The sequence below is a fragment of the Kogia breviceps genome, chromosome 3 (genome assembly GCF_026419965.1).
Source record: "Kogia breviceps isolate mKogBre1 chromosome 3, mKogBre1 haplotype 1, whole genome shotgun sequence".
In the NCBI taxonomy this organism is placed as follows: domain Eukaryota; kingdom Metazoa; phylum Chordata; class Mammalia; order Artiodactyla; family Physeteridae; genus Kogia; species Kogia breviceps.
This window is the reverse complement of record NC_081312.1, coordinates 102,193,624-102,218,089: the sequence shown is the minus strand read 5'-3', so window position 1 is coordinate 102,218,089 and position 24,466 is coordinate 102,193,624. Positions and strand designations below refer to the sequence as shown.

At 48.7% G+C, this 24,466-nt stretch overlaps 1 protein-coding gene across 1 annotated transcript; it reads left to right on the top strand.

Annotated features, from left to right (window-relative positions):
• The first annotated feature begins 15,873 nt into the window (after positions 1 to 15,873).
• Positions 15,874 to 19,952, top strand: RPP25 (ribonuclease P and MRP subunit p25). The gene has a single exon (XM_059056742.2). It carries the CDS (start codon positions 18,640 to 18,642, stop codon positions 19,279 to 19,281), a length of 642 nt encoding a protein of 213 aa, XP_058912725.1. The 5' UTR covers positions 15,874 to 18,639; the 3' UTR covers positions 19,282 to 19,952.
• The last annotated feature ends 4,514 nt before the right edge of the window (positions 19,953 to 24,466 follow it).

Genomic DNA, 24,466 nt, shown 5'->3' with positions numbered 1-24,466 from the left:
ATATTGTTGAAATGGCCATACTACCCAAAACAATCTACAGATTTAATGTGATCTCTATCAAATTACCCATGACATTTTTCACAGAACTAGAACAAATAATCCTAAGATTTATATGGAACCATAAAAGACCCATAATTGCCAAAGCAATCCTGAGGAAAAAGAACAAAGCAGGAGGCATAATCCTCCCAGACTTCAGACAATACCACAAAGCTACAGTAATCAAAACAGTATGGTACTGGCACAAAAACAGACATATGTATCAATGGAACAGAATAGAGAGCCCAGAAATAAACCCTCACAACTACAGTCAATTAATCTTAGACAAAGGAGGCAAGAATATACAATGGGAAAAAGACAGTCTCTTTGTCAAGTGGTGTTGGGAAAGTTGGACAGCTGCATGCAAATCAATGAAGTTAGAACACACCCTCACACCATTCACAAAAATAAACTCAAAATAGCTTAAAGACTTAAATATAAGACATGACACCATAAAATTCCTAGAAGAGATCACAGGCAAAACATTCCCTGACATAAATCATACCAGAGTTTTCTTAGGTCAGTCTCCCAAGGCAACAGAAATAAAAGCAAAAAAATAAAAAAATGAGGGGACTTCCCTGGTGGTCCAGTGAGTAAGACTCCACGCTCCCAATGCAGGGGGCCCAGGAACTAGATCCCACATGCATGTCACAACTAAGAGTTTGCATGCTGCGATTAAAAGATCCCACATTCCGCAACTAAGGATCCCACATGCCACAGTGAAGATCCCGTATGCCACAATGAAGATCCTGCATGCTGCAACTACAACCCAGCACAGCCAAAATAAAAATAAATAAATAAATATATTTTTAAAATGGAACCTAATCAAACTTACAAGCTTTTGCATAGCAAAGGAAACCATAAACAAAATGAAAAAACAACCTATGGAATAGGAGAAAATATTTGCAAATGATGCAAATCCCTGACAAAGGATTAATTTCTGAAATATACAAACATCTCATACATCTCAACAACAACAACAACAAAATAACCCAATCAATAATGGGCAGAAGACCTAAATAGACATTTCTCCAAAGAAGACATATAGATCGCCAAAAGGCACATGAAAAGATGTTCAACATTGCTAATTACTAGAGAAATGCAAATCAAAACTACAATTAGATACCACCTCACACTGATCAGAATGGCTATTATTAAAAAGTCTACAAATAACAAATGCTGGAGAGGGTGTATAGAGAAGGGAACCCTCCTACACTGTTGGTGGGAACTTAAGTTGATGTAGTCATTATGGAAAACAGTATGGAGGTTCCTCAAAAAAACTAAAAATGGAGTTGCCATATGATCCAGCAATTCCACTACTGGGCATACATCCAGACAAAACCATAATTCAAAATACATGCACCCCTATGTTCATAGCAGCACTATTTACAATAGCCAAGACATGGAAACAACCTAAATGTCCTTCAACAGATGAATGGATAAAGATGTGGTACATATATGCAATGCAATACTACTCAACCATAAAAAGGAACGAAATAGTGCCATTTGCAGCAACATGGATGGTTATCATACTAAGTGAAGTAAGTCAGAAGACAAATACCATATGATATCACTTATATGTGAAATCTAAAATATGACACAAATGAACTTATCTATGAAACAGAAACAGACTTACAGACATAGAGAACAGACTTGTGGTTGCCAAGGGGTAGGGGGGTGGGCAAGGGATGGAGGGGGAGTTTGGGATTAGCAGATGCAAACTAGTATATATAGAATGGATAAACAACAGGGTCTTACTATATAGCACAGGGAACTATATTCAATATCCTGTATAAACCATAATGGAAATGGAAAAGAAGATAAAAAAGAATGTATAGGGAGTTCCCTGATGGCCTAGTGGTTAAGACTCCATACTTTCACAGCCGTGGCCTGGGTTCAGTCCCTGATTGGGGAACAGAGATCCTCAAGCTGCACGGTGCAGAAAAAAAAAAAAAAAGAATGTATATACGTATAACTGAATCACTTTTCTGTTCAGAAATGAACACAACACTATAAATCAACTATGCTTCAATTTAAAAAAATGATTCAGGGTAAAAATCTCTGCAAATCTCTTGGCCTTTTCCTCAGACTTTTGAGATGGCTTCTCAACTGCAGCCACCATGGCTGCATTGCAGGCAGCTGGAAGGAGGAAGGGCAAAGGGCCGCATGCTAGCTGAGTCTGCTCCCCCATTTAATGAGCTTTCCATGAAGCCCTACCCAATAATTTCCATTTATCTCTCATTGTCCTGAACTGTTACATAGTCACTCCTGTTTGGCAAGGAAGTGACTGTGTGGCACATTTTAACTTTTTAACTGGGCATTATTGCCTCTGCCAATAAAACCAGGGTTGTATTAGTAAGGAAGACGGGGAGAATGGATACTGAGGAGGGTACCAGCATTGTCTGCCACACTTGGTGGGCACTAACTGGGCATATTCAGGGGGCCATGGGCTTCGTTCTGTGTGCTGACTGCAGAGGCAATCAGGAGTTCAGTTCATCTGACAATTCAGAGCCATGGAGGTGGTGATGAGCACATCTACTGGGTTATTTTTTTTTAACACCTTTATTGGAGTATAACTGTTTTACAATGGTGTGTTAGTTTCTGCTTTACAACAAAGTGAATCAGTTATAGATATACATATGTTCCCATATCTCTTCCCTCTTGCATCACCCTCCCTCCCACCCTCCCTATCCCACCCCTCTAGGTGGTCACAAAGCACAGAGGTGATTTCCCTGTGCTATGCAGCTGCTTCCCACTAGCTATCTAATTTACATTTGGTAGTGGCTATTTTTATTTCACTAGAATGTGAGCTTCACTGAGCAAGTACTGTTCTTGTGTTGTTCACTGCCGTATCTCCAGCACCTACATCAGTGCCTGTCACATAACAGAGACCCCATACATATTTGGAATGAATCAATGATTCATGGGTATCCTTTCAATAAACTCCTATCAGCTGATGTCCTTGAATGTGGACGTTGCAAAAGCCCATTGGGGATAATTCCTCCCAATAGTGCCCACTCCATTTAGTCTCAGCAGGTAACCTCAACTCTTTTGGGGGAAAAGTTAACATGCCCCTATATCTGTCCCTCCTTCCTACTTGTCTCAAAGGAAGAGATGTTGCTATAGGCTGAATATTTGTGCCCCCTCCAAATTCGTATATTGAATCCTGACCCCCTAATATGATGGTATTAGAAGGTGAGGTCTTTGAGAAGAAACTAGGGATTCATGTTCTTATAAGAGACCCCCAAAGAGCTCCCTAGCCCCTTCCACCATGTGATGATACAACAAGAAGTCTACATCCCCAAAGAAGACACTCACCCCACCGTGAGTGCATCCTGACCTTGGACTTCCAACCTCCGAAACAGTGAGAAATAAATATTTATTGTTTACAAGCTACCAAGTATGTGGTATTTTGTTATAGCAGCCCAAACGGACTGAGACAGATGTCTCCCCATCTTCTCCCAGGCTAAGGACAGCCTCCCAACTTTGCTCTGATTTCCACCCCTGCTTAACTCCTCAGGGATTATTATTATTATTATTATTATTATTTTGGCTGTGCCTCACTGCATGCAGGATCTTAGTTCCCCGACCAGGGATCAATCCTGTGCCCCCTGCAGTGGAAGTACAGAGTCTTAACCACTGGACTGCCAGCAAAGTTCCTCTTCAGGGATTTTTTTTCCTTTTTTTTTTTTTTAACTTATTCTTTTTTAACATCTTTATTGGAGTATAATTGCTTTACAATGGTGTGTTAGTTTCTGCTTTATAACAAAGTGAATCAGCTATACATATACATATATCCCCATATCTCCTCCCTCTTGTGTCTCCCTCCCACCCTCCCTATCCCACCCCTCTAGGTGGTCACAAAGCACCCAGCTAGTCTCCCTGTGCTACGTGGCTGCTTCCCACTAGCTATCTATTTTACATTTGGTAGCGTATATATATCCATGCCATTCTTTTCGTCCCAGCTTACCCTTCCCACACCCCGTGTCAAGTACATTCTCCATGTCTGCGTCTTTATTCCTGCATGCCTCTAGGTTCTTCAGAACTTTTTTTTTTTTTTTTAGATTCCATATATATGTGTTAGCACACAGTATTTGTTTTTCTCTTTCTGACTTACTTCACTCTGTATGACAGACTCTAGGTCCATCCACCTCACTACAAATAACTCAATTTTGTTTCTTTTTATGGCTGAGTAATATTCCATTGTATATATGTGCAACATCTTCTTTATCCATTCATCTGTCGATGGACACTTAGGTTGCTTCCATGTCCTGGCTATTGTAAATAAAGCTGCAATGAACATTGTTGTATATGACTCTTTTTGAATTATGGTTTTCTCAGGGTATATGTCCAGTAGTGGGATTGCTGGGTTGTATGGTAGTTCTATTTTTAGTTTTTTAAGGAACCTCCATACTGTTCTCTACAGTGGCTGTATCAATTTACGTTCCCACCAACAGTGCAAGAGGGGTCCCTTTTCTCCACAGCCTCTCCAGCATTTATTGTTTGTAGATTTTTTTTTTTTTTTTTTTTTTTTTTTTTTTTGCGGTATGCGGGCCTCTCACCGTTGTGGCCTCTCCCGTTGCGGAGCACAGGCTCCGGACGCGCAGGCCCAGCGGCCGTGGCTCACGGGCTCAGCCGCCCCGCGGCACGCGGGATCCTCCCGGACCAGGGCACGAACCCGTGTCTCCCGCATCGGCAGGCGGATTCTCAACCACTGCGCCACCAGGGAAGCCCTGTTTGTAGATTTTTTGATGGCCATTCTGACTGGTATGAGGTGATACCTCATTGTAGTTTTGATTTGCATTTCTCTGATGATTAGTGATGTTGAGCATCCTTTCATGTGTTTGTTGGCAATCTGTATGTCTTCTTTGGAGAAATGTCTATTTAGGTCTTCTGCCCATTTTTGGATTGGGTTGTTTGTGTTTTTGATATTGAGCTGCATGAGCTGCTTGTAAACTTTGGAGATTAATCCTTTGTCGTTTGCTTCATTTGCAAATATTTTCTCCCATTCTGAGGGTTGTCTTTTTTTTTTTTTTTTTTTTTTTTTTGGTGGTATGCGGGCCTCTCACTGTTGTGGCCTCTCCCGTTGCGGAGCACAGGCTCCGGACGCGCAGGCTCAGTGGCCATGGCTCACGGACCTAGCCGCTCCGCAGCATGTGGGATCTTCCCGGACCGGGGCATGAACCCGTGTTCCCTGCATCGGCAGGCGGACTCTCAACCACTGCGCCACCAGGGAAGCCCTAAGAGGGTTGTCTTTTTGTCTTGTTTATGTTTTCCTTTGCTGTGCAAAGCTTTTAAGTTTCACTAGGTTCCATTTGTTTATTTTTTTTAAATTTCCATTTCTCTAGGAGGTGGGTCAAAAAGGATCTTGCTGTGATTTATGTCATAGAGTGTTCTGCGTATGTTTTCCTCTAAGAGTTTTATAGTGTCTGGCCTTACATTTAGGTCTTTAATCCATTTTTTGTGTATGGTGTTAGGGAGTGTTCTAATTTCATTCTTTTACATGTAGCTGTCCAGTTTTCCCAGCACCACTTACTGCCTCTTCAGGAATTTTTATCTATCAATTATCCTCTTTCTTCAGTGCCCTCAACTTCTTCTTTCTTCTGTTTATCCTTCAAACATCTCCCAAAAGGAAAAGCAAAATTGTTATTCCTCTGTCCATAGCGCACTCAAGCTATTGTTTAACTCATATCCCCGGGTGATTTCAGCCACTCCCAAGGCAGTAAGTATCCCATGTGTGTTGAAGATTCCTTGATCAACCAAGGGTTCTTGGCTGTAAATGTGAGGAAGCCAACTCTGGCTAATGTGAGGAGAAAAGGTATTTATTGGAAGGGTAACTGGTAAGTCATATGACAAACTCCCTTGCTCTGACTCAAGAGCCATCAGTCATAACTCTGGTCATTACCTGGCCTCCCATGGACCTTTCTTAGGCGTGTGATCAGTCAGAGGATGTGACTGCCAGACCCTTTGACAGTTCGTGTCTGGTTTATTCATCAGTCTCTTGAGAGTTAGTTTGCTATAAGTCAGCCTTCCTTTCATGAATTGATAATTTTATGGCCACCCATTATTTAATAAGAAATATATATATTACTTTCCTTGCTTGGCTTTTAATTTTAGAAACTGAAAATTTGCACCAGCGTTATGCTTTTCACTTGTGATTTCAAGGATCTTGTTGCTTTACTCTTTTGTTATTATATGTAAATTACTATGAAAATAACAATATTTTATGCATATTCCCCCAAACAAATTAAATCTTTTTGGATCAAGTAAAACAATAAACAGGGCTTCCCTGGTGGCGCAGTGGTTGAGAGTCCACCTGCCGATGCAGGGGACACAGGTTCGTGCCCCAGTCCGGGAAGGTCCCACATGCCGCGGAGCGGTTGGGCCCATGAGCCATGGCCGCTGAGCCTGCGCGTCCGGAGCCTGTGCTCCGCAACGGGAGAGGCCACAACGGTGAGAGGCCCGCATACCGCAAAAACAAAACAAAACAAAACAATAAACAGTCAATAACATACCTGACTGTCTCTAGAACATTTTTGGTCATTCCTGAACTCAGATCCTGATGCCCTGGCTTTGTTCCTCCATGGGTACATGGGCCACCGTGATGCTTGGCTCCTTTGCACACTTCAACCCTTCCCTGGGTCCAGACCCTTCGGCCTCCTACCAACCCTCATCTCTCTGGAACTGTTGATGATCAGCTCCACAATCCCCAATTCTGTAGTATGGAAAACAATTTAGCTTCTCTGCTTCCTACCCTCTCAAACATTTTAGTCTCAGAACCACTTTTCATTCTTAAAAATTATTAACCCCATAGAACTTTTTTTTAATCAGTGAATTTTATTTTATTTTTAATTAAAATTTTTTTAAAAATTTTTTATTTTTTTTTCACACACACACACTGTATTTTATTTTAACAAGAGATAAATAAACTAACACCAAGCATTCTAAATGGATGACCACAACAAAAGCAACAATGATTGCAATTACCAAACACAAAACACATTCATACTATGTCATAATATTGACATTCAGTCCAGTAATCCTCCACTGTAACAGCTCCTTTACTTTGCAGTGAAAATTGATTTGTATATTTTTTGCCTCTGAGTCCTTGTGGGAGTTTTTTTTTTTTTTTAATTAACCCCATAGAACTTTTAAAATGTGGGTTATTTACCAATATTTACTGTATTATAACTTAAAACATTAAAAAATTTATGTATTCATCCATTCAAAATAATAATAATAAATTACATGTTAACATAAAAAACATAATTTTATTTAAAACAATTATATTGGGCTTCCCTGGTGGCGCAGTGGTTGAGAATCCGCCTGCCGATGCAGGGGACACGGGTTCGTGCCCCGGTCCGGGAAGATCCCACATGCCGCGGAGCGGCTGGGCCCGTGAGCCATGGCCGCTGAGCCTGCGCGTCCGGAGCATGTGCTCCGCAACGGGAGAGGCCACAGCAGTGAGAGGCCCGCGTACCACTTAAAAAAAAAAAAAAAAATTATATTTTCCAAAACAAACACACTAAAAAAGTAGTGAGAAGAGTGGCATTGTGTTTTTGTTTGTTTGTTTTGTTTTGTTTTGGCTTAAACGAGAGATTTATTTCTCACAGTTTTGGAGACTGGAAAGTCTGAGATCAGGGTGCCAGCATGGTCAGGTTCTGGTGAGGTCCCACTAGCAGAGCACATTGTTTTGCAATTCTGAAGACATCTTTAGTGTCTGGCTTAATAGAAGACAGCTGGAGTCCTATATCTGCTTCTGCATTTAATTTGTTGCAATATCACATGTCATGCAACCTTTGGAAAATTCCACTGTACATTCATGAGAGAATAAGAATGAAAAAGGCAAATAATATCTTAGTGTTCCCAAAAATGTTTGCTCCCACAGATCCTCCCTCCCTCCATTTCCCAACCAAAATCCAGGGACCTACAAAGATCCCTGGATCACACTTTAAGAACCACTGTTTTAGACCATGTCCTGGGGGTGAGTTGCTGATTTTTCATACCCAGTATAGCCCATCATTCATTCACTCAACAAATATTGACCACCTTCTGAGTATCAGACACTGTTTTGGGTGCTGGAGATGCAGGTGAGAACCAAACAAAGTCCCTGCCCTCATGGAGCCTACATTCTAGTGGGAGGAGACAGGTAATAAACAATTTTTTTTTTTTCTTTTTTTTTTTTTTGCGGTACGCGGGCCTCTCACTGTCGTGGCCTCTCCCGTTGCGGAGCACAGGCTCCGGACACACAGGCTCAGTGGCCATGGCTCACAGGCCCATCCGCTCCGCGGCATGAGGGATCCTCCTGGACCGGGGCACGAACCCGTGGCCCCTGCATCGGCAGGCGGACACTCAACCACTACGCCACCAGGGAAGCCCATAAACAATTTTTAAACTATAATTATGTTAGGCAATAAATGTCACCAAGAAAAATAAAGCCAAAGAAGGGAATAGAGACTGAAGTAGGGGGATATGTGTTTGTTTGTTATATTAGGGTGGTCAGGGAAGCCTCTCAGAGGTAACGTTTGGGCAGGGACTGAAGAATATGAGGGAGAGAACCAGGGGGATATCAGAGGGACAGCATTCCAGGCAGAAGGAGCAGCAAGTACAAAGGCCCTGACATGGAAGTGTGTTCATTGTGTTTGAGGGAAAGCAAGGGAGCTGGTGAGGCTTCAAAGGAATGAGTAAAGGGGAGAGTGGTGGGAGATGACATCAGAGGAGGGAGGAGTGCAGATTTTGGATACAATGGTGGTTTCACTGAATTAATGCCTCTTTAAGGCCATGGCAGATTATATTCTCTAAAAATGGCCACAGCAATATTTCTAGTCCTACATGCTCTTCCAGAACTTTGCCACTCCCCATGTAGAAATGGAGTCTACTTCCTTTGCCCACAAGCCTGGGCAAAGGCTTACTTAGTGACTTCCTTGGTAAACCGAACGTGGCAGAAGTGACACTGTGTGACACCCAAGGCTAGGTCATAAAAAGCAATATGGTTTATGCCTGGCTCTCTCTGTCATTGGATGCTCACCCTGGAATCCAGCCGCCATGCTGTGAGGATGCTCAAACTACTCTAGGCAGAAAGACCACATGAAGAGGCACACATGGAGATCTGAGGCTTTCATCTGACAGCCAGCAAGAACCAACAGACATGCAAGTAAGAAAACTTTCAGATTATTCTGGCCCCCAGCCTTCATATAAGTCTTCTAGCTGAAACCACAGACATGGGCAAGAAAGACACAAACCACCCTCGCTGTGCCCTGCCTAAACTCCTGTTGCACTAAATCTGTGAGCATAACAAATTATTGCTTTACACAACTCAGTTTCAGATAATTTGTCAGGCCGCAGTTGGTAACTGGAACAGAGGCATCTTAGCATCCTAAGTGAGCATTTCAAAGTACTAACCTAATCAAAACAGGCTCGATTAAAATCCTGCAATGATTTCTTAGGCAAAAGCGGATGTACCTGCCAGGGTATTTAAAGAAATCCTAACAATCATTTAGCTTTCTTCCCTCCAGGTTATAACTGGGGATCTTTGGGATTCAGGCCCATGGATGGAAGTAGTCCCAAAGTAGGTTAATAAGAAGGAAGTAATAATAGTCAGACATGGGCAGTGCCTAGCTTCTGACTTCATCTCCTCCAATGAAAAACGGCTTCATGAACACCAGAGAAAGCCCAGTATCCTTCTCCTGCTAATCCCCACCCTACCTCCTGTCATAAAAAGCCCCTGGTCATGAAGGATTTCCAGTGAATTTCTTAAAAGTTTCAAGCAGAAGTTACATCTGTGGACCATACTGACCTGCAGATATGTGTGTTTTAATGACAGGAGTTAGTTGATACAGTAGACTGTCCAGAGAGATGGCTCCCGTGCCTGTATATACATGTCAGACCTTCCACCAAGAGGTGGAATTTATTTTCCTGCACCTTGATCTGGGCTAGATGTGCATCTTAGTTTGATCAATAGAATGCAAAGGAGGTAATAATGTATGACTTCTGGGCCTAGACCCTAAGAGTCTTTGAAGCCCCCATTTTCATCTTTTTGGGATCAAGCCATTTAAGAAATAAGCTTGGGCTAGAGATCCTGTGGAGACAGGCCCAGCCAGCACCCCCAGCCATTCCAGCCACCCCATCTGAGGCACCAGACATGTGAGTGAAACCATCTTGAGTGTTCCAGCCCTGGTCAAGCTCCCTGCTGAATGTCTATGAGTGAGTGACCCCAACTGATGCCATATGGGGCAGAATGGCCAGGCTGAGCCCAGCCAAACCACAGAAGCATTAGAAACAAGAAATCATTGTTATTTTGAACCACTAAGTTTTAAGGTGATTTAGGGCTTCCCCGGTGGCGCAGTGGTTAAGAATCCACCTGCCGGGCTTCCCTGGTGGCACAGTGGTTGAGAGACCGCTGCCGATGCAGGCGATACAGTTTCGGACAGGCCGCGGAGCGGCGGGGCCCGTGAGCCATGGCCGCTGAGCCTGCGCGTCCATAGCCTGCGCTCTGCAATGGGAGAGGCCACAACAGTGAGAGGCCCACGTACCACAAAAAAAAAAAAAAAAAAAAAGAATCCACCTGCCAATGCAAGGGACACAGTTTCAGGCCCTGGCCCGGGAAGATCCCACATGCTGTGGGGCAACTAAGCCCGTGCGCCACAACTACTGAGCCTGTGCTCTAGAGCCTGCGAGCCACAACTACTGAAGCCTGCGCAACTAGAGCCTGTGCTCCTCAACAAGAGAAGCCACCGCAATGAGAAGCCCACGCACTGCAATGAAGAGTCGCCCCCGCTCACCGTAACTAGAGAAAGCCCACACAAAGCAATGAAGACTCAACACAGCCAAAAATAAATAAATAAATAAATTTATTTTAAAAAGAAAGTTTAAAGGTGATTTGTTAGCCAGCAACAGTTAACTGAAACATTTGGCAACATTTAAAAACCTAAACTGTCACACAAAAATATGAAATTTGGGCTTCTATTTTGTTTGTGTTTTAATATTTATTTATTTATTTGGCTGTGTTGGGTCTTTGCTGCGGCACGCGGGATCTTCATTGCAGCATGCGGGGTCTTTTTGTTGTGGTGCACTGGTTTCTCTCTAGTTGTGGTGCTCAGGCTCTCTAGTTGCAGCACACAGGCTCTCTAGTTGTGGCGTGCGGGCTCTAGAGCACGCAGGCTAAGTAGCTGTGGTGCAAGGGCTTAGTTGCCCCACAGTGTGTGGGATCTTCCCCGACCAGGGATCGAACCCACATCCCCTGCATTGAAAGGCAGATTCTTAACCACTGGACCACCAGGGAAGTCCCTGGGCTTCTTTTCTGAAAACACTGGACCTGTGTTGCTCACTTGAACTTCAGGGAAGAATCTGAAAGGTGTGCCCATACCCAGAGTGAAGATCTGTGGATACAACAAGACAACTGCTTTAGAAAGGGGAGTTCTGCCTGTTCCCGTGGCTTCCCTGGAGGCAGAAATGATGGGAGCTTGTGACACCCAATCACAACTATTATCTTTCCCAAAGAAGGTACACTGAGCAGGTCAATCATCAGCAAGTATGCATGATTTCTGGGCAGAGAGAGGGTTCTCCCAGGAATTCTGCAAACAAAATATGCCCTTTTTCCCTTGTTGAAATATGTAAAATTTATCTTCTGGGACAGTATGCACAGGGCACCTTGTGATTCAATTCAGAACAATAGAGGGCAGGCACACTTGGTTAACTTCATCTTTTGCTCAAGAGAAGGGAAGACAATTAATTACCTGGTGGTGACAGGGTACCCTCATGGCCATAAAGTTGGATTTGCCCAACTAGCTCGTTGAACTGGGATGAACCCCAGTTGGGATGAACCCTGGGATGGTGGTGACAGGAGTATTATGTGAAAAGAGCTGCTTCCACTCTCACCACCATGAGGAGGTGGGGAAGGGACAATTGCCAGGAAAAGAGGCGGTGCAGGGAAGAGGAAACTATTTCCTGGCTTCTTCCCAGTGCTCCAAATCCTAGGGGCCTCTACAGCAACAAAATTACAGTTTATTATAAGCCTGACTCTGACAGGATGTGATGGGAGAAGGGGTCTACGCATGTAACATTTAGAAAAGCTGATACAGCCACTCCCCATTGAAATGAAGCAGAAAAATGTCAAATCACACAGAAGCAAAACAAAACCACTGGGTCTGCATTCCTACCTGTCAACAAACAGCTGGGGCCCAGCAGCTCTGGCTGCCCCATGAGGGCTGACATCCTGCTCTGCCTCTCTCTCTCTTTTTTAATTTTTTTAACCCCATCCACTAGGTTTGCCTACAAGCTTTGCTGCTCAGTAGCTGAGTCTTTGGACAAAGGATTTAGCCTATATCTGCAAAGTGGGAGTGATGATCCCATGGAGGTACTGGGACATAACCTGAGACAATTCCAAGAAGTAAGTCCTATTATCATCCTCATAGATTCCATTTTACAATAGAGGAAACTGAGGCACAGAGAAGTCCCATAGCTTGACCAAGAGCACAGCTAGAAAGCTGCAGAGCTGGGATTCAAACCCAGGCAGTCAGGCTCCAGAGTCCATGCTCTTAACCACCTCACCAGCTGTTCATGTGTGTTAGATAGGCAAGCATTTTGTACGTTGTAGAAAAACTCAGTGCATCCCTGAAGGATAATTGTAATTCTGGGAAGGCATAAACCAAGCACCCTAGCTGTGGCCCAGGTCAGAGTGGGAGGAGGAAGAGCGGCCCTGGTGCTGCCCCACCCCCACCCCCATCCCAGACGAGCACCTGGCAGAGCAGAATTCTACCCTGGAGTTCCAGGACCTTCGCTGTGGGTAGCTGCGGAGGCCTAGAGCTGGTGGTTTTCTGCCCTGCTTCCCCTTTCTCCTGCAGATGGTCTAATGCCATGATTAAGAGCAGGCTCAAGCCATACTGACTCTGGATCTGGCTCTACCTCACTTTTGAAACGGGTAGTGGCTTCACTGTTGTATGAAATGAGTTAATATGTGTGAGTGTCCAGCACAAAGTAAGTGCTAAGTAAGTGTCCGCTACAGTTGGTAACTATTCCCATACCTTATCAGCTCTATACTTTCCTCCCACCCCAAGGTTCTCAAACATGCTGATTCTTTTGTTTTTGATCAATTCCCACCTTGGAATTAGGAGTATAACCTTATCTTCAGAGGGCAAAACTGACGTAAAGGTGGAAGAAATAATGGGGGATTTCAGGCATCCCAACAGACTCTTGGGGAGTCTTTTGGAGACAAGCACTCTCCTGGGAACTCTAACTTTGCCCAGGTGAGTGGCTTTTTACTATACTTGCCTCTGGAATCTGGAAAGAAGATGGACGACTAGCGGTAGCACCCACTCCTGAAGAGATGGAGAAGGAGCTCCAATGACTTCTTTTGCCTCTTCTTCCCCATCCTACAGACCCCTCTCCTCACTCATTCTAGGCCTCACATACCCCCTCTGACCCCTCCCTCCCAGGACTCAGGTGACTTGGCCTGTTGGCTAGAAAAGCAAGTGAATTTCATGCTAGGTTAATGGCTCTTGTCCGCAAAGGGAAGCACTCACTGGGTCTGCTATGCAAACCCCTGTTCCCCATCTGTATGGCCACAGCCAGCACAGCAGGAGGAGTGGCCTGAAGGTAGAGGCTTTGTTGGTGTTGGGACTCCTGGGTCCTATCCTGGCTGACCCAAGGGGAAAAGCATTAATGGAAGTGAAACATGGTGAGGAGGATGGACTCTGGTGGAGACAAAGATGGGGAGCTAGAATCAGAGCACTGGCCCAGGGCCCCGGACTCAGTCTAATGGAGGAGGTACCTGTCAAGGGCAAGGACTATGTTATAGCAGAACTCTCTCCCAGGCCACGCTCACCTCCAGGCATCATTGCCTAGCAGTGTTAAATTTACAAAGAGGTCTGATAGCCAGAATCCTACTCAACCTCCAGGAGAGCCCTGTAGAGCGGTGACTGCTCTATGCCCATGACCAAAAACAATCTTAGAAAAGTTGTCACTCTTACATCCATTTAACAATAAACAAATAAATCCAGCTCTCCTGATTCAAAGTCTTTCCACATATTTGCTTCGTTATGTTGAGTCCTGATTCCCTCTCCTCCTGAATTTGCCTCCCAAACACGCCCCTTCTGTTGTGGTTTTGAAATGTCTACAAATTTTTTGCTACTGCTCCCTTCAAGAATTGGAACCAGATTCCCCTTCAGAGGAGGTGGGGCCATAAAAGGCACTGTGGCTTCATGCTTGTTCTCTCTCTCCTTCCCTCCCTCCCTTTCTCTTTCCCCCTCTCTCTCAGCTCCAGGGGAAGCCAGCTGCTCGTCATGAGATCTATGGAGAGATCCATGTGATAAGGAACAGAAGAAGCCTCTGACCAACATGTGAGTAAGCTTGAGAGCAGATGCTCCAGACCCAGCTGACATCTTGGCTGCAACCTCATGAGAGGCCCTGAGCTAGAACCACTGCTCTTGGATTTCTAGCCCTCAAAAACTGGGTAAGAGAATGAATGTTTTTGTTTTAAGCTACTGAGTTTTGGGGTAATTTTTATGCAGCAAGAGATAACCAATACATCTTCCCCACTGTAGGAACTGCCTCTCTCCCCAAAACCAGCTCACACGTTTACTGGGGAGCTCAAATCATTAAGGAGTTTCTTTTTTTCTTAAACTCAGGTGAGGTAGAACACCTGCATTCAGGTATCTGTGATTGCTGCTTTCTAGATGTGGTATATTGGGCCAGTTACTTAATCTCTCCGTGCTTCAGTTTCCACATCTGTCAAACAATGATAGAAAGGAAGATTTCAAAGGTTAAATCAGGGAATAGATGTGAGAGTACCTGGCCCAATGCTGGGCACTTGGTGGGTGCCTGATAAATCTGACCTCCCTCTGGCCCTCTCTAACTTTCTAGTTCCTGACTCCTTTGCATGCCCCCAAGCCCCTGCCTGGACAAGCTAGGACTAGGACCAGGAGTTTTAGGGGATCCCCATCCTCTTCCTGCTACTGGAGACAGAGGAGGAAGAGACCTGACCTGCACCAGGGGTCTTCTCCCAGTATTGGGGTGACAGGCGACTTGTCCACGAGAGGCGGGATGTACTGCTGGGAAGGTCCCGTTGCAGATCGGGGGCTGGTGCTGCATTGGTGAGGCTTGGACTCCAGCCTAGTCACCCCTCCACCTCCTTGGAGGGTGAAAGGAGTCTACTTTGCCACTCACTAGTCCCCAACATATTAGGAAAACTGTTATTTCCAAGGCTTTGCCCATTTCTTTTCCTTTTCACCAGGTTTCTTCCTCCCCCTCCCTTTTTAAATTTTAAAAATTTATTTTAATCACAAATAATGTATGAAAAATAACATTAGACAACATTTCCTGAGAACTTACCAGCCAAGGCTCTAAGACTGTTATGTGTCTCACAACCACCTTATGAGGCAGGTTCCTGTATTAGCCCCATTTTACAGCTAAGAAAACCAAGGCATAAGGATTAAGCAAATTGCCCAAGTTCACAAAGAGGCAAAAAGAAACTAATGAAGCTCAGGCTTCAAGGTCAGGACCTCACTCACACAGACTGTTCTAAAACTCTGGGCTTAATTTTGTATTCATATTTAGTAGTTCTTTCCTTAGGAGAGGCCCGCAAAATGCGGCTTCAGAGGTAACAGATGCAGAGTGCTGTTTTCTTGCAGATATTTTAAAATTATTTTAAAAATACATTTACATCTATAAACATGCACACACGGAAACAGACTCCCTAACTTTAAAAAAAACACTTGTGGTCCTACTGTGTGGATAGCTGCCACCCGACTTTTTTAACAGAAAGTCTTGACTGTCCACGTTTCTAACTGTCGCGGAGTGTGCGCCACAGATGCTCACATTTATTTACCCACGTTCCCAGGTTTGAGCCCTTTACTCCCCTCTCAACCTCTTCCACCCTGTCCTCCCGGTTCTGCCCTGCCTCCCCCAGCGCATCCTCCCTTCGCTCCGCTCCTCATCCCGGTTTCTCTATCACTGCGCCCCCTTCCCCAGCTATCCTCGCTACCTCTCCTTCGCCTCCATTCCTAACTGCCTCGTGCATTTCTCCGCTCTCCCTGCCCCGCTCCCGCACGTCACCATCGAGCACACTGGCCCCTTTCCCGCCCTCGCGTCCTCTCTGCCAACCTCGCTCCCCTCATTCACAGTTCCCCCAGACCTTAAATCTTTCGGATCCCCTCCTCGAGTCCCCCGCCCCCACCCCCGCCATCCCTCACTCGTTCCCCACCAGGCCCTGCCACTCCGCGGCCCGGCAGGAGCGCACAGCCGGCTGGCTACGACGCGCGCTGACAGTATAATGAATGGCTTCAGCGGTAATTAGCGACCCGGCGGCTAATCACGGAGTACATTTACATTTTAAGTGCTGCAGAGGGAGCTGGGAAGGGGAGGGGAGGGACGGGAGGGCATGCGGGCCTTTTCCGCGGTCTCCCTTCACTGACTGGGGAGCGAAGTGAATCGAGACTTCCACAGCTGGCGGCAGTGGAGGGGGATGGCGATGTGGCGCTTTCCAGGGCCAACTCAGGAGGACGCATAACGGCCTCACTCTCACCCGACGTAAACTCGGAGCTCCCAGGCCCCTTCCTCCAAATTGCAGACCCCCGCGTAATCCCCTCCAAGTGAACGTTCAGCCTAGGCTTGCATACCCGCGTGGATGGAGAGCTCGCTTCTTCCCTAACCAACCCGTTCGAACATAGATTCCAGCTGTTCGGGGACTTTTTCTCAGGCCTAGAGAAACTGATGCCCTTTAAGTCCCACAACTGCCCGAGTCTTACAAAGCTTGAGGTTTCCTGCGCCCCTCCACGCGCCGCAGACTCTTGTGTCTTCTCCGGACTGCTGTGCCTCCGACCCCTACAGCTGCTCCATGTGGGGTCCGCGGGAGCTGGGGCGAGACGGAAATACAGGTTCCGAGGGGAACGCGACCTCGAGGGCCCCTGATCCCAGAATGCGAGCAGAAGATCCGAGATGGGGTTGGTCATTCATATGCTGGGCCTCGAAGGTCCACTGCTCCAGTCACTCCCAAGGGGCGGTAATGGGGTCAGCCCCGGGTTCCAAACAGGAAGGCTGGGAGATATAAGATGCGAGCTGGGAGATATAAGATGCTGAGGAGGCCGCGAGGGGAGGGAGGGGGACCCCGGCAGCCCCGTCTCAAGACTGGGGCCCAGCTCCCCCGGGCACTGTCATGCCCCCAGCACTTCAAGGGCTTCCCGCCCGCCGCAGCTCTCTGCGCTCCTCCCCGCCAAGCTCCGTCGTAGTCACTCCCGCCGGATCAAGTCTGGCCCACTCTCGGTTCTGTGCGTGCGCGAGGGGGTGGACGGATGAAGATCGAGACGCTAGGGCAGTTCTAGGGAGGGTCCAGCTCCTTCTCAAACCCCCTCCCTCTCATCAGCAGTCCTTCAACCCCAACTTCACCTCTCCCTTCACTGTTCATCTCTCCTGGCAGGAGATCCGGGGTCACTCCCTCAGTCCTGCAGAGTTCCCGGGGAGGGGCACCCAGTAGCTTCGTAATGCCCCCGGGGCTTCAACTTCCCACGTACCTCCTTTCTCTCTCAAAACCTGCCCTCACCCAGTCTCCTTTCTGAAAAAGGACCCTGCTGGGTCCCAGCGAGCCAGGCTAACAACAAATTCCACTTGAGAAAAAGGGGGACCCACTTTAGCAGGGAACAATGCCTGGCTTACCCTAAAGCATGCAGCTCTAATACTCGACTTTCAGGCATGGATGGAGGGAACTTAGCTCCCCTTGAGAAGGGGTCTCCTTGCTCTCTTCCCATTCATCTCAGGGAACAGTCTGGCCCAGAGCCTCAGTCTCCACACCCTAGGGGTGTGCGGGCGTCCAGAAGCCTCCAGCTCCAGTCAGGCACGGCGAGGCTGAGACCTCAGTCTCCGGTTGCCCTGCGAGGACCACGCCGCGACGTAGTCGTCGAAGGCAGGCACGGAGCGGAGCCGGAGACAGAGCCTCCCGCACTCTGGTGACGGTGCACAGGGCTGTCCTTGAGGCGAGAATAGCGGCTCGGGAGCCTAAGGGACGAAGGTGGCGGTGGGGGGTTCCACTGAGGAGTGGGAGAAAGAGGTCCCAGCCCCCAGCAGGCCGCTTTGAAATCTCTCCTTGGGAGGGGACAAGGGGTGGTCTTCAGCTGAAACGCGGAAGGGCTGGGTACCTGGGTCGAAGCGGCGTTTGCCCTGCAGACGCAGTTTTTATTTAGGTTGCCCGTTTATCAGGGTTGGCTCTGGGAGGGCTGATGGCGATTACAGAGAAACTTCACCTGACCGGTCACCCCCTAGCACTGCCACGGCGCCCCACGGTGCGCGCAGCTCTCACGCCCGGGTAGCTGAGGACCAGACTGGATCCGAGAGGCGGGTGAGGCTGGGGCTCCAGCGGGGCTGGCTGAGTTAGAGGCGGGGCCTGGCGGTAGGGGCGGGGCTCCTAGGCTCTCAGGCGGGGCCTCAGCCAAAGGCGCGGAGCCCAGGGCGCGGAGAGCGCGGAGTAGAGCAGCGCCCAGTGGAGAGAAGTGGAAGACGAGGATCGCACCGTCCCAGCCCGCCCGCCAGCATCCACGCAGCTCCCTCACCCTTACCACGGCCGGCCCTTGCCAGACGCGACCGGCCGCCATGCAGCCCCGAGGCTGAGGCGGCCCAATGGCGAAGCCTGCGTCCCCGCGGTCCCGGCAACGACGGCGCATGGAGAACTTCCGTAAGGTGCGCTCAGAGGAGGCGCCGGTGGGGAGCGGGGACGAGGGAGGCGGCCCAGGCTCGGGCCCCTTCGCAGACCTGGCGCCGGACGCCGTGCACATGCGGGTGAAGGAGGGCAGTAAGATACGGAACCTGCTGGCCTTCGCCACAACCAGCATGGCGCAGCCAGCCACGCGCACCATCGTCTTCAGCGGCTGCGGTCGGGCCACCACCAAGACCGTCACGTGCGCCGAGATCCTCAAGCGCCGCCTGGCGGGTCTGCATCAGGTCACGCGGCTGCGCTACCGGAGCGTGCGCGAAGTGTGGCAGAGCCTCCCTCCGGAGCCCACGCCGGGTCAGAAGCCTGGCGAGCCAGCCGCCAGTCTCAGTGTACTTAAGAACGTGCCCAGCCTCGCCATCCTACTTTCCAAGGATTCACTGGATCCGCGCCAACCCGGCTACCAGCCCCCGAACCCCCATCCCGGCCCGTCGTCCCAGCCAGCTGCACCGACGTCCAAGAGGAGTCTAGGGGAACCCGCAGCTGGAGAAGGCTCCGCGAAGCGGTCACAACCTGAGCCAGGTGCTGCTGAAGAGGATCAGACCGCCTGAGAGCTCCGGCCTCTGGGCCACCTAGGCGGGCTGGATCTTACCCCCAGAACTTCGACCTTGAGATGTACCTCCAGCTTTTCATGCTTTGGTACTCTGGAACCCACGACCTGGCAGCATGGACCCCAAGGCGACAAGAAGGGGACCCCAGGGAAGCTTCGTGGTGGGGTTGCTCCTTCACCTATGTGGACTGACGACACAGAACTCCACCTTCAGCTTTTCTGAACCATACGGGGACCTTCCTCAGGAAGGGAATGGTGGGCAGTGGACTCTTGAGCCTTGCTCAGGACCCCCAAGGGTTAAAGGCACCTAGGATTCTTGAAGTGGGCCTGGAGGGTGGAAGCTGAGGAATGCTCTTGGAATCACCTCACCACTGTCAGCAGAGGGCAAGGGGTTGGAAACCACTGCCTGAGGGCAGCGGATTATGAGTTGTGAGGGTGGCCTGTTGTGCCCCTCACCTAGGACACAGTTTCCTTTCTAGTTTCCCTTCCCCTGCTTTTAAGGAGCATCCTGAGATCATGCTGGCAGGGGCGTCTCCATAGGCTCTAGCTCTTTTAACATCCCTCTTTCCCCATGCTGGCCCAGAGGGAGAGACCCAGGACAGAACTTCCCATGCTTCCTCCCCTGAGCCCCACAGCTGGAGTCTTGCTTCCAATAAAACAAACACAAAAATGGCTCTGTCCCTGGGTTTTTTCCTAACCAGTTGCCTGTGCAGAGACTGCTCTGGTCTGCCCCCTTGTGTCTCAGTCCCCTCCAGCCTGGATCCTTAGCTTTTGGAGTCTTAGGGGTCAGGCACAGAAACTGGACAGCTTCAGAATGGTGCAGGGGGCACATTACTCAGTCCCCGGTTTCTCCCTCTTTCTCAGCCCTCCCTGGCTGGCTCTAGCTTCAGGGCTTGTGGCCAGAAGGGGACCATTTTCACCTTACACATTACTACTAAGGGAAAGGGAGCAGCACATTGCTTTTCTGGAAGGGGAAGGAAGGTGAGCATCGATGAACTCTCCTGTCACGGCCAAGGGTGGCAGATCCAACTGGGGTCCCTAAACCAGCAGCCTCCTGCCAATAGACAGCCTTATCCAGAAAGCCGGCACAGAGCCCCCCCATCCCCATGGATAGGATCTACCCTTCACTGCTTTCTCTCTCTGAGAAAGGACAGCACACCCTTGGGAGAGGGGGAGGAGAGACGGAACGCAAATCCACTGCTGGAAATTACTATTCAGCAGAGAAGCTGGGACTTGGGTTGTGAATCACTGCAGGCTCCCTGATAAGCTGCTGCCTCCAGCCCTGCACAGCTGTCTGTTGATAGATAATGACCTTATAAGGCTTTCTGCCCAACTCCAAGTAAGGTGGGGAGGGTGGAGAGAGTGCTGTGTACTGGAAGCACTCTAGCAGGTAGGGCGGCAGCGGTGGGGGGCACATAGCCCTGGGATCTCAGGGGGCCTGCCCCCTTGCAACTTAACAGCATCCTTGCAAAGGAGGAGATGGGGAAGTATGTAAGTCACTTGGTAGGCAGAAACCTGAAATAAATCCTGCTGGTAATGAGGTAGGTTTCTGCAGTTGACGGAAGGGGCTCTTCGGGGAGTCCACCCCCACCCCCCTATCTCGGCTTCAGCTTTGGATCAGAGAGCCCTGCCATACAGATTCTGACACTGGTGGCCCTCCCCAATTTCTTGTCCTTTTTTGGGGTGGGTACGTGAGCCTCTCTGCTGTGTCCTCTCCCGTTGCGGAGCACAGGCTCCGGACGCGCAGGCTCAGCGGCCATGGCTCACTGGGCCCAGCCGCTCCGCGGCATGCGGAATCCTCCCGGACCGGGGCACGAACCCACGTCCCCTGCATCGGCAGGCAGACTCTTAACCACTGCGCCACCAGGGAAGCCCAATTTCTTGTTCTTGATAAGTCCTTAGGAGGGCCAAGGGGTTTGGGTATGCTTGTCTCTCAGGGGTGGCCCAAGAAGTGTGGAGAGAACATAAACTATCCTGACAACTAAGGTGCCCTGGGCTGGCATTGGGCGTCTGCATCTAAAGTACATGATAAAAGTTGGAAGAGGTCCTGCATGGTAGGATCTTAAGAGAGACTGGTCTTGGTTCTGGAAAAGGGCCAACTTTCCCAAACCACCGGTGTCTGAAGTCCTGATTGCCGGGTCACCAGGACTGTGCAAGCAGAGACTTTCTCTTTTGATGCCTTGGGTCAGGTAAGTCCCCTTCATCTTGTTTCCCAACCTTCAGAGCGTTAACCTGTTCACATGTGGGCTGTTTCTGCCCCCATGCTAGAAAGCAGGTTATGAAACTGGCTTTCTTTTGTGCACCTCTACTCTACCCCAGCAGCTTCAGTTCCCAGGATTTTGATAGGTGCTCATGGGTGCCAATGGAACCCAGCACCTGTGAGTTCCCCACCCCTGCTTTACTGGACCCTCTGGCCCTGCTGACCCAGGAGCAGGCTCCAAAGGAAGGTGACAGATTATCCCTATACATCCCCACGCCCAAGGCTAAGATGGGAACCTAAGAAGTGCTGGAGTAAGGCAAGGAGTGGCAGAGGGGAGCATCTCAGAGCTGCTCACTTTGAGAACTGACTAGTGGCAGAATGGGAGGGAGTGGGAAACCGCACTACCAGCACCACAACCGTGAGACCTCATCTTTCCAATAGTGGCCTCTAACCAAGAGCTTCCTGGGCCCTGCCTTGGGGCACTTCCAGGCTAGGGGTGGCAGTGAAGACCCACACCCACAAAACTGTCCCGTCACACAATCAAAATCCATTTGGGAACATAAATGTGTATCATCCAAGGCCAGAGCATGTGGTCAGATGGGCAGTGGACCACCAGCTGGACCTCGAGGGACTTCATTATTATGCCAAGTCTCAGTCTAGGCACAGGGTGGGACTGGGGTGGAAGAATCAGAATAATCAGACATTGTTTCTGCTGCAACGATGTCCCAGTCTAGGAAAGAGAAAAAAGAGGGCTTCCCTGGTGGCGCAGTGGTTGAGAGTCCGCCTGCCGATGCAGGGGACGCGGGTTCGTGCCCCGGTCTGGGAAGATCCCACGTGCCGCGGAGCGGCTGGGCCCGTGGCCGCTGGGCCTGTGAGTCCGGAGCCTGCGCTCCGTAGCGGGAGAGGCCACAACAGTGAGAGGCCCGCATACCGCAAAAAAAAAAAAAAAAAAAAAAAAAAGAGAGAGAAAAAAGAAAGTTACAGCACAATGCAGTGATAGTGGGAGAAGGGAGCTCTGAGAAGAGGCATTTAATTCACTCAGAGGTGCTGATGGAGCTAGTTCCCCAATGATCAGAAGGAATTAGCCAGCTGGACAGGACTGGACAGGGAATTTCAGGCAGAACACAGAGAGGTGATGCTTGTCTGGTGTTGAGGCAGCCACAAGTGTCTGAAGGAAGCATGGAGAGAGGCAGGTGGGACTGGAATACCAGGTGGGAGCTAGGTCACAAGGAGCCTCCCTGAATAAAGGGGAGGGGGTGGGGAGTGGAAGCCAGGGAGTGCCTGGTCTGACTGATGTGTGAGAAGGATCCCTCTGACACCTGTGTAGGTGGGAGGTGGATTGGAAGGGGCCTGACTGCATTCCATATACTGCAGAGAGGTAGGAGATGGGACAGTGGGAGTGGGGACAGATTTGAGAGCTACTCAGGCTAGAGGATTTCACTGCCATTACAGCCAGGATAGAGAAGGGTTTCTCCTTGTGGCTTTAACCCTAGCTTGGCCAGGACTTAGCCTGCCTTCCTGGCATCAAACAGTAGATGGATTTTGGTGGGGAAGGGGAGTGAGGTAGGGGGGCCACAGCTCAAATTGGTAAAAGCTGTAGAAGCTCTTGTCCACTGGCCATGAATGTGCCAGGGCATGTTCACTGTACAGTTGGGGAAAGACCTGGGTCAGACACTCCCTCCCTGCCACACTCATCTCCCCTCCCAGCTCCCTTCATGTCCCAGCCCCCACTCCATAGTTCTGCAGTTTGGATCATTGCTATACCCATACTGGCCACTAGGGACTCTCTAGTCCCCTCTATTTCACTGAGATGTTGAAATACCTACAGGTCTCCTAGAGAGAAGGGCAATTGAAGAAAGGGGAGGAGGAAATATAGTCACAGGAAGGTTTCCTTGGTGACACCAGGTTTCTTCTTGTCAGAGCACAGACCTTAGTTTGTAATTGTGCCCTCATTATTGTGAACCTCTGGTTGTCAGTCACCACAGTAAACCATAAGCCATGATTGAATGGATCCTGCCTGCCTTGCTCCCTACCCAGATCTTGGAACACAGGAAGCCCACAGAGAGCTGTTGACTGAGTGAATAAAGACTGGGTGAACCAGATTTCTGAACTGTTCTGATGCCACATCAAAGTCCTTAACTGTCCAGCCCCACAGACAGTGACCAAATGTTCCCCTTTTCCCCACCACTGCTTATCCCCTATCCCCACTGTTTAGGCCCTTGGGTTCTACCTTCTCTTTGAAGAAGCTAAAGGTCACCATGGTGATATCCAACTTGAGGATTCTGACAACTGCTGACTATTATAGATATTGTGAGTTGAACTGTGTCCCTCCAAAAAGTATTTTGAAGGCTTAACCCCTGATACCTGTAAATGTGACCTTATTTGGAAATAGGGTCTTTGCAGATGTAATTAATATGTAAGGTGAGGTCATTCTGAAGTAGGATGAGTCCTTAATCCAATATATCCTTATAAGAAGAGGAGAAGAAACAGAGGCAGACACATAGAGGGAAGAATGGCATGTGAAGTGAAGATGGAGGCAGAGATTGGAGTTTATGCAGCTGCAAGACAAGGAATGCCAAAGATCGCCAGCGAACAATAGAAGCTAAGAAAAAGGTACAGAATGGAGTCTTCCCTAGAACCTTCAGAGAGAGCATGGTCCTGCAGACATCTTGACTTTGGACTTCTAGCTTCCAGAACTATGAGAGGATACATTTCTGTTGTTTTAAGTCACCCAGCCTGGGTACTTTGCTAAAGCAGCCCTAAGAAACTAATACAATAGGTATTCCCACCACCTTCAGTGGGAATAGGGAAAAGGAATATAGGGTGTTTGCCAAGGTCCAGTCTTGCATGGAGAGAGGGTCTCTGCAGGTTTCTACTAGCAAATATGAAGCCTGGTGTCATATTGAACAGATCATAGGCTTTGCAGGAAATGAGGCTGACTCTGATCTGGAGCAAGTTAATTCTTCTCTGAGCCTCAGCTTTCTCA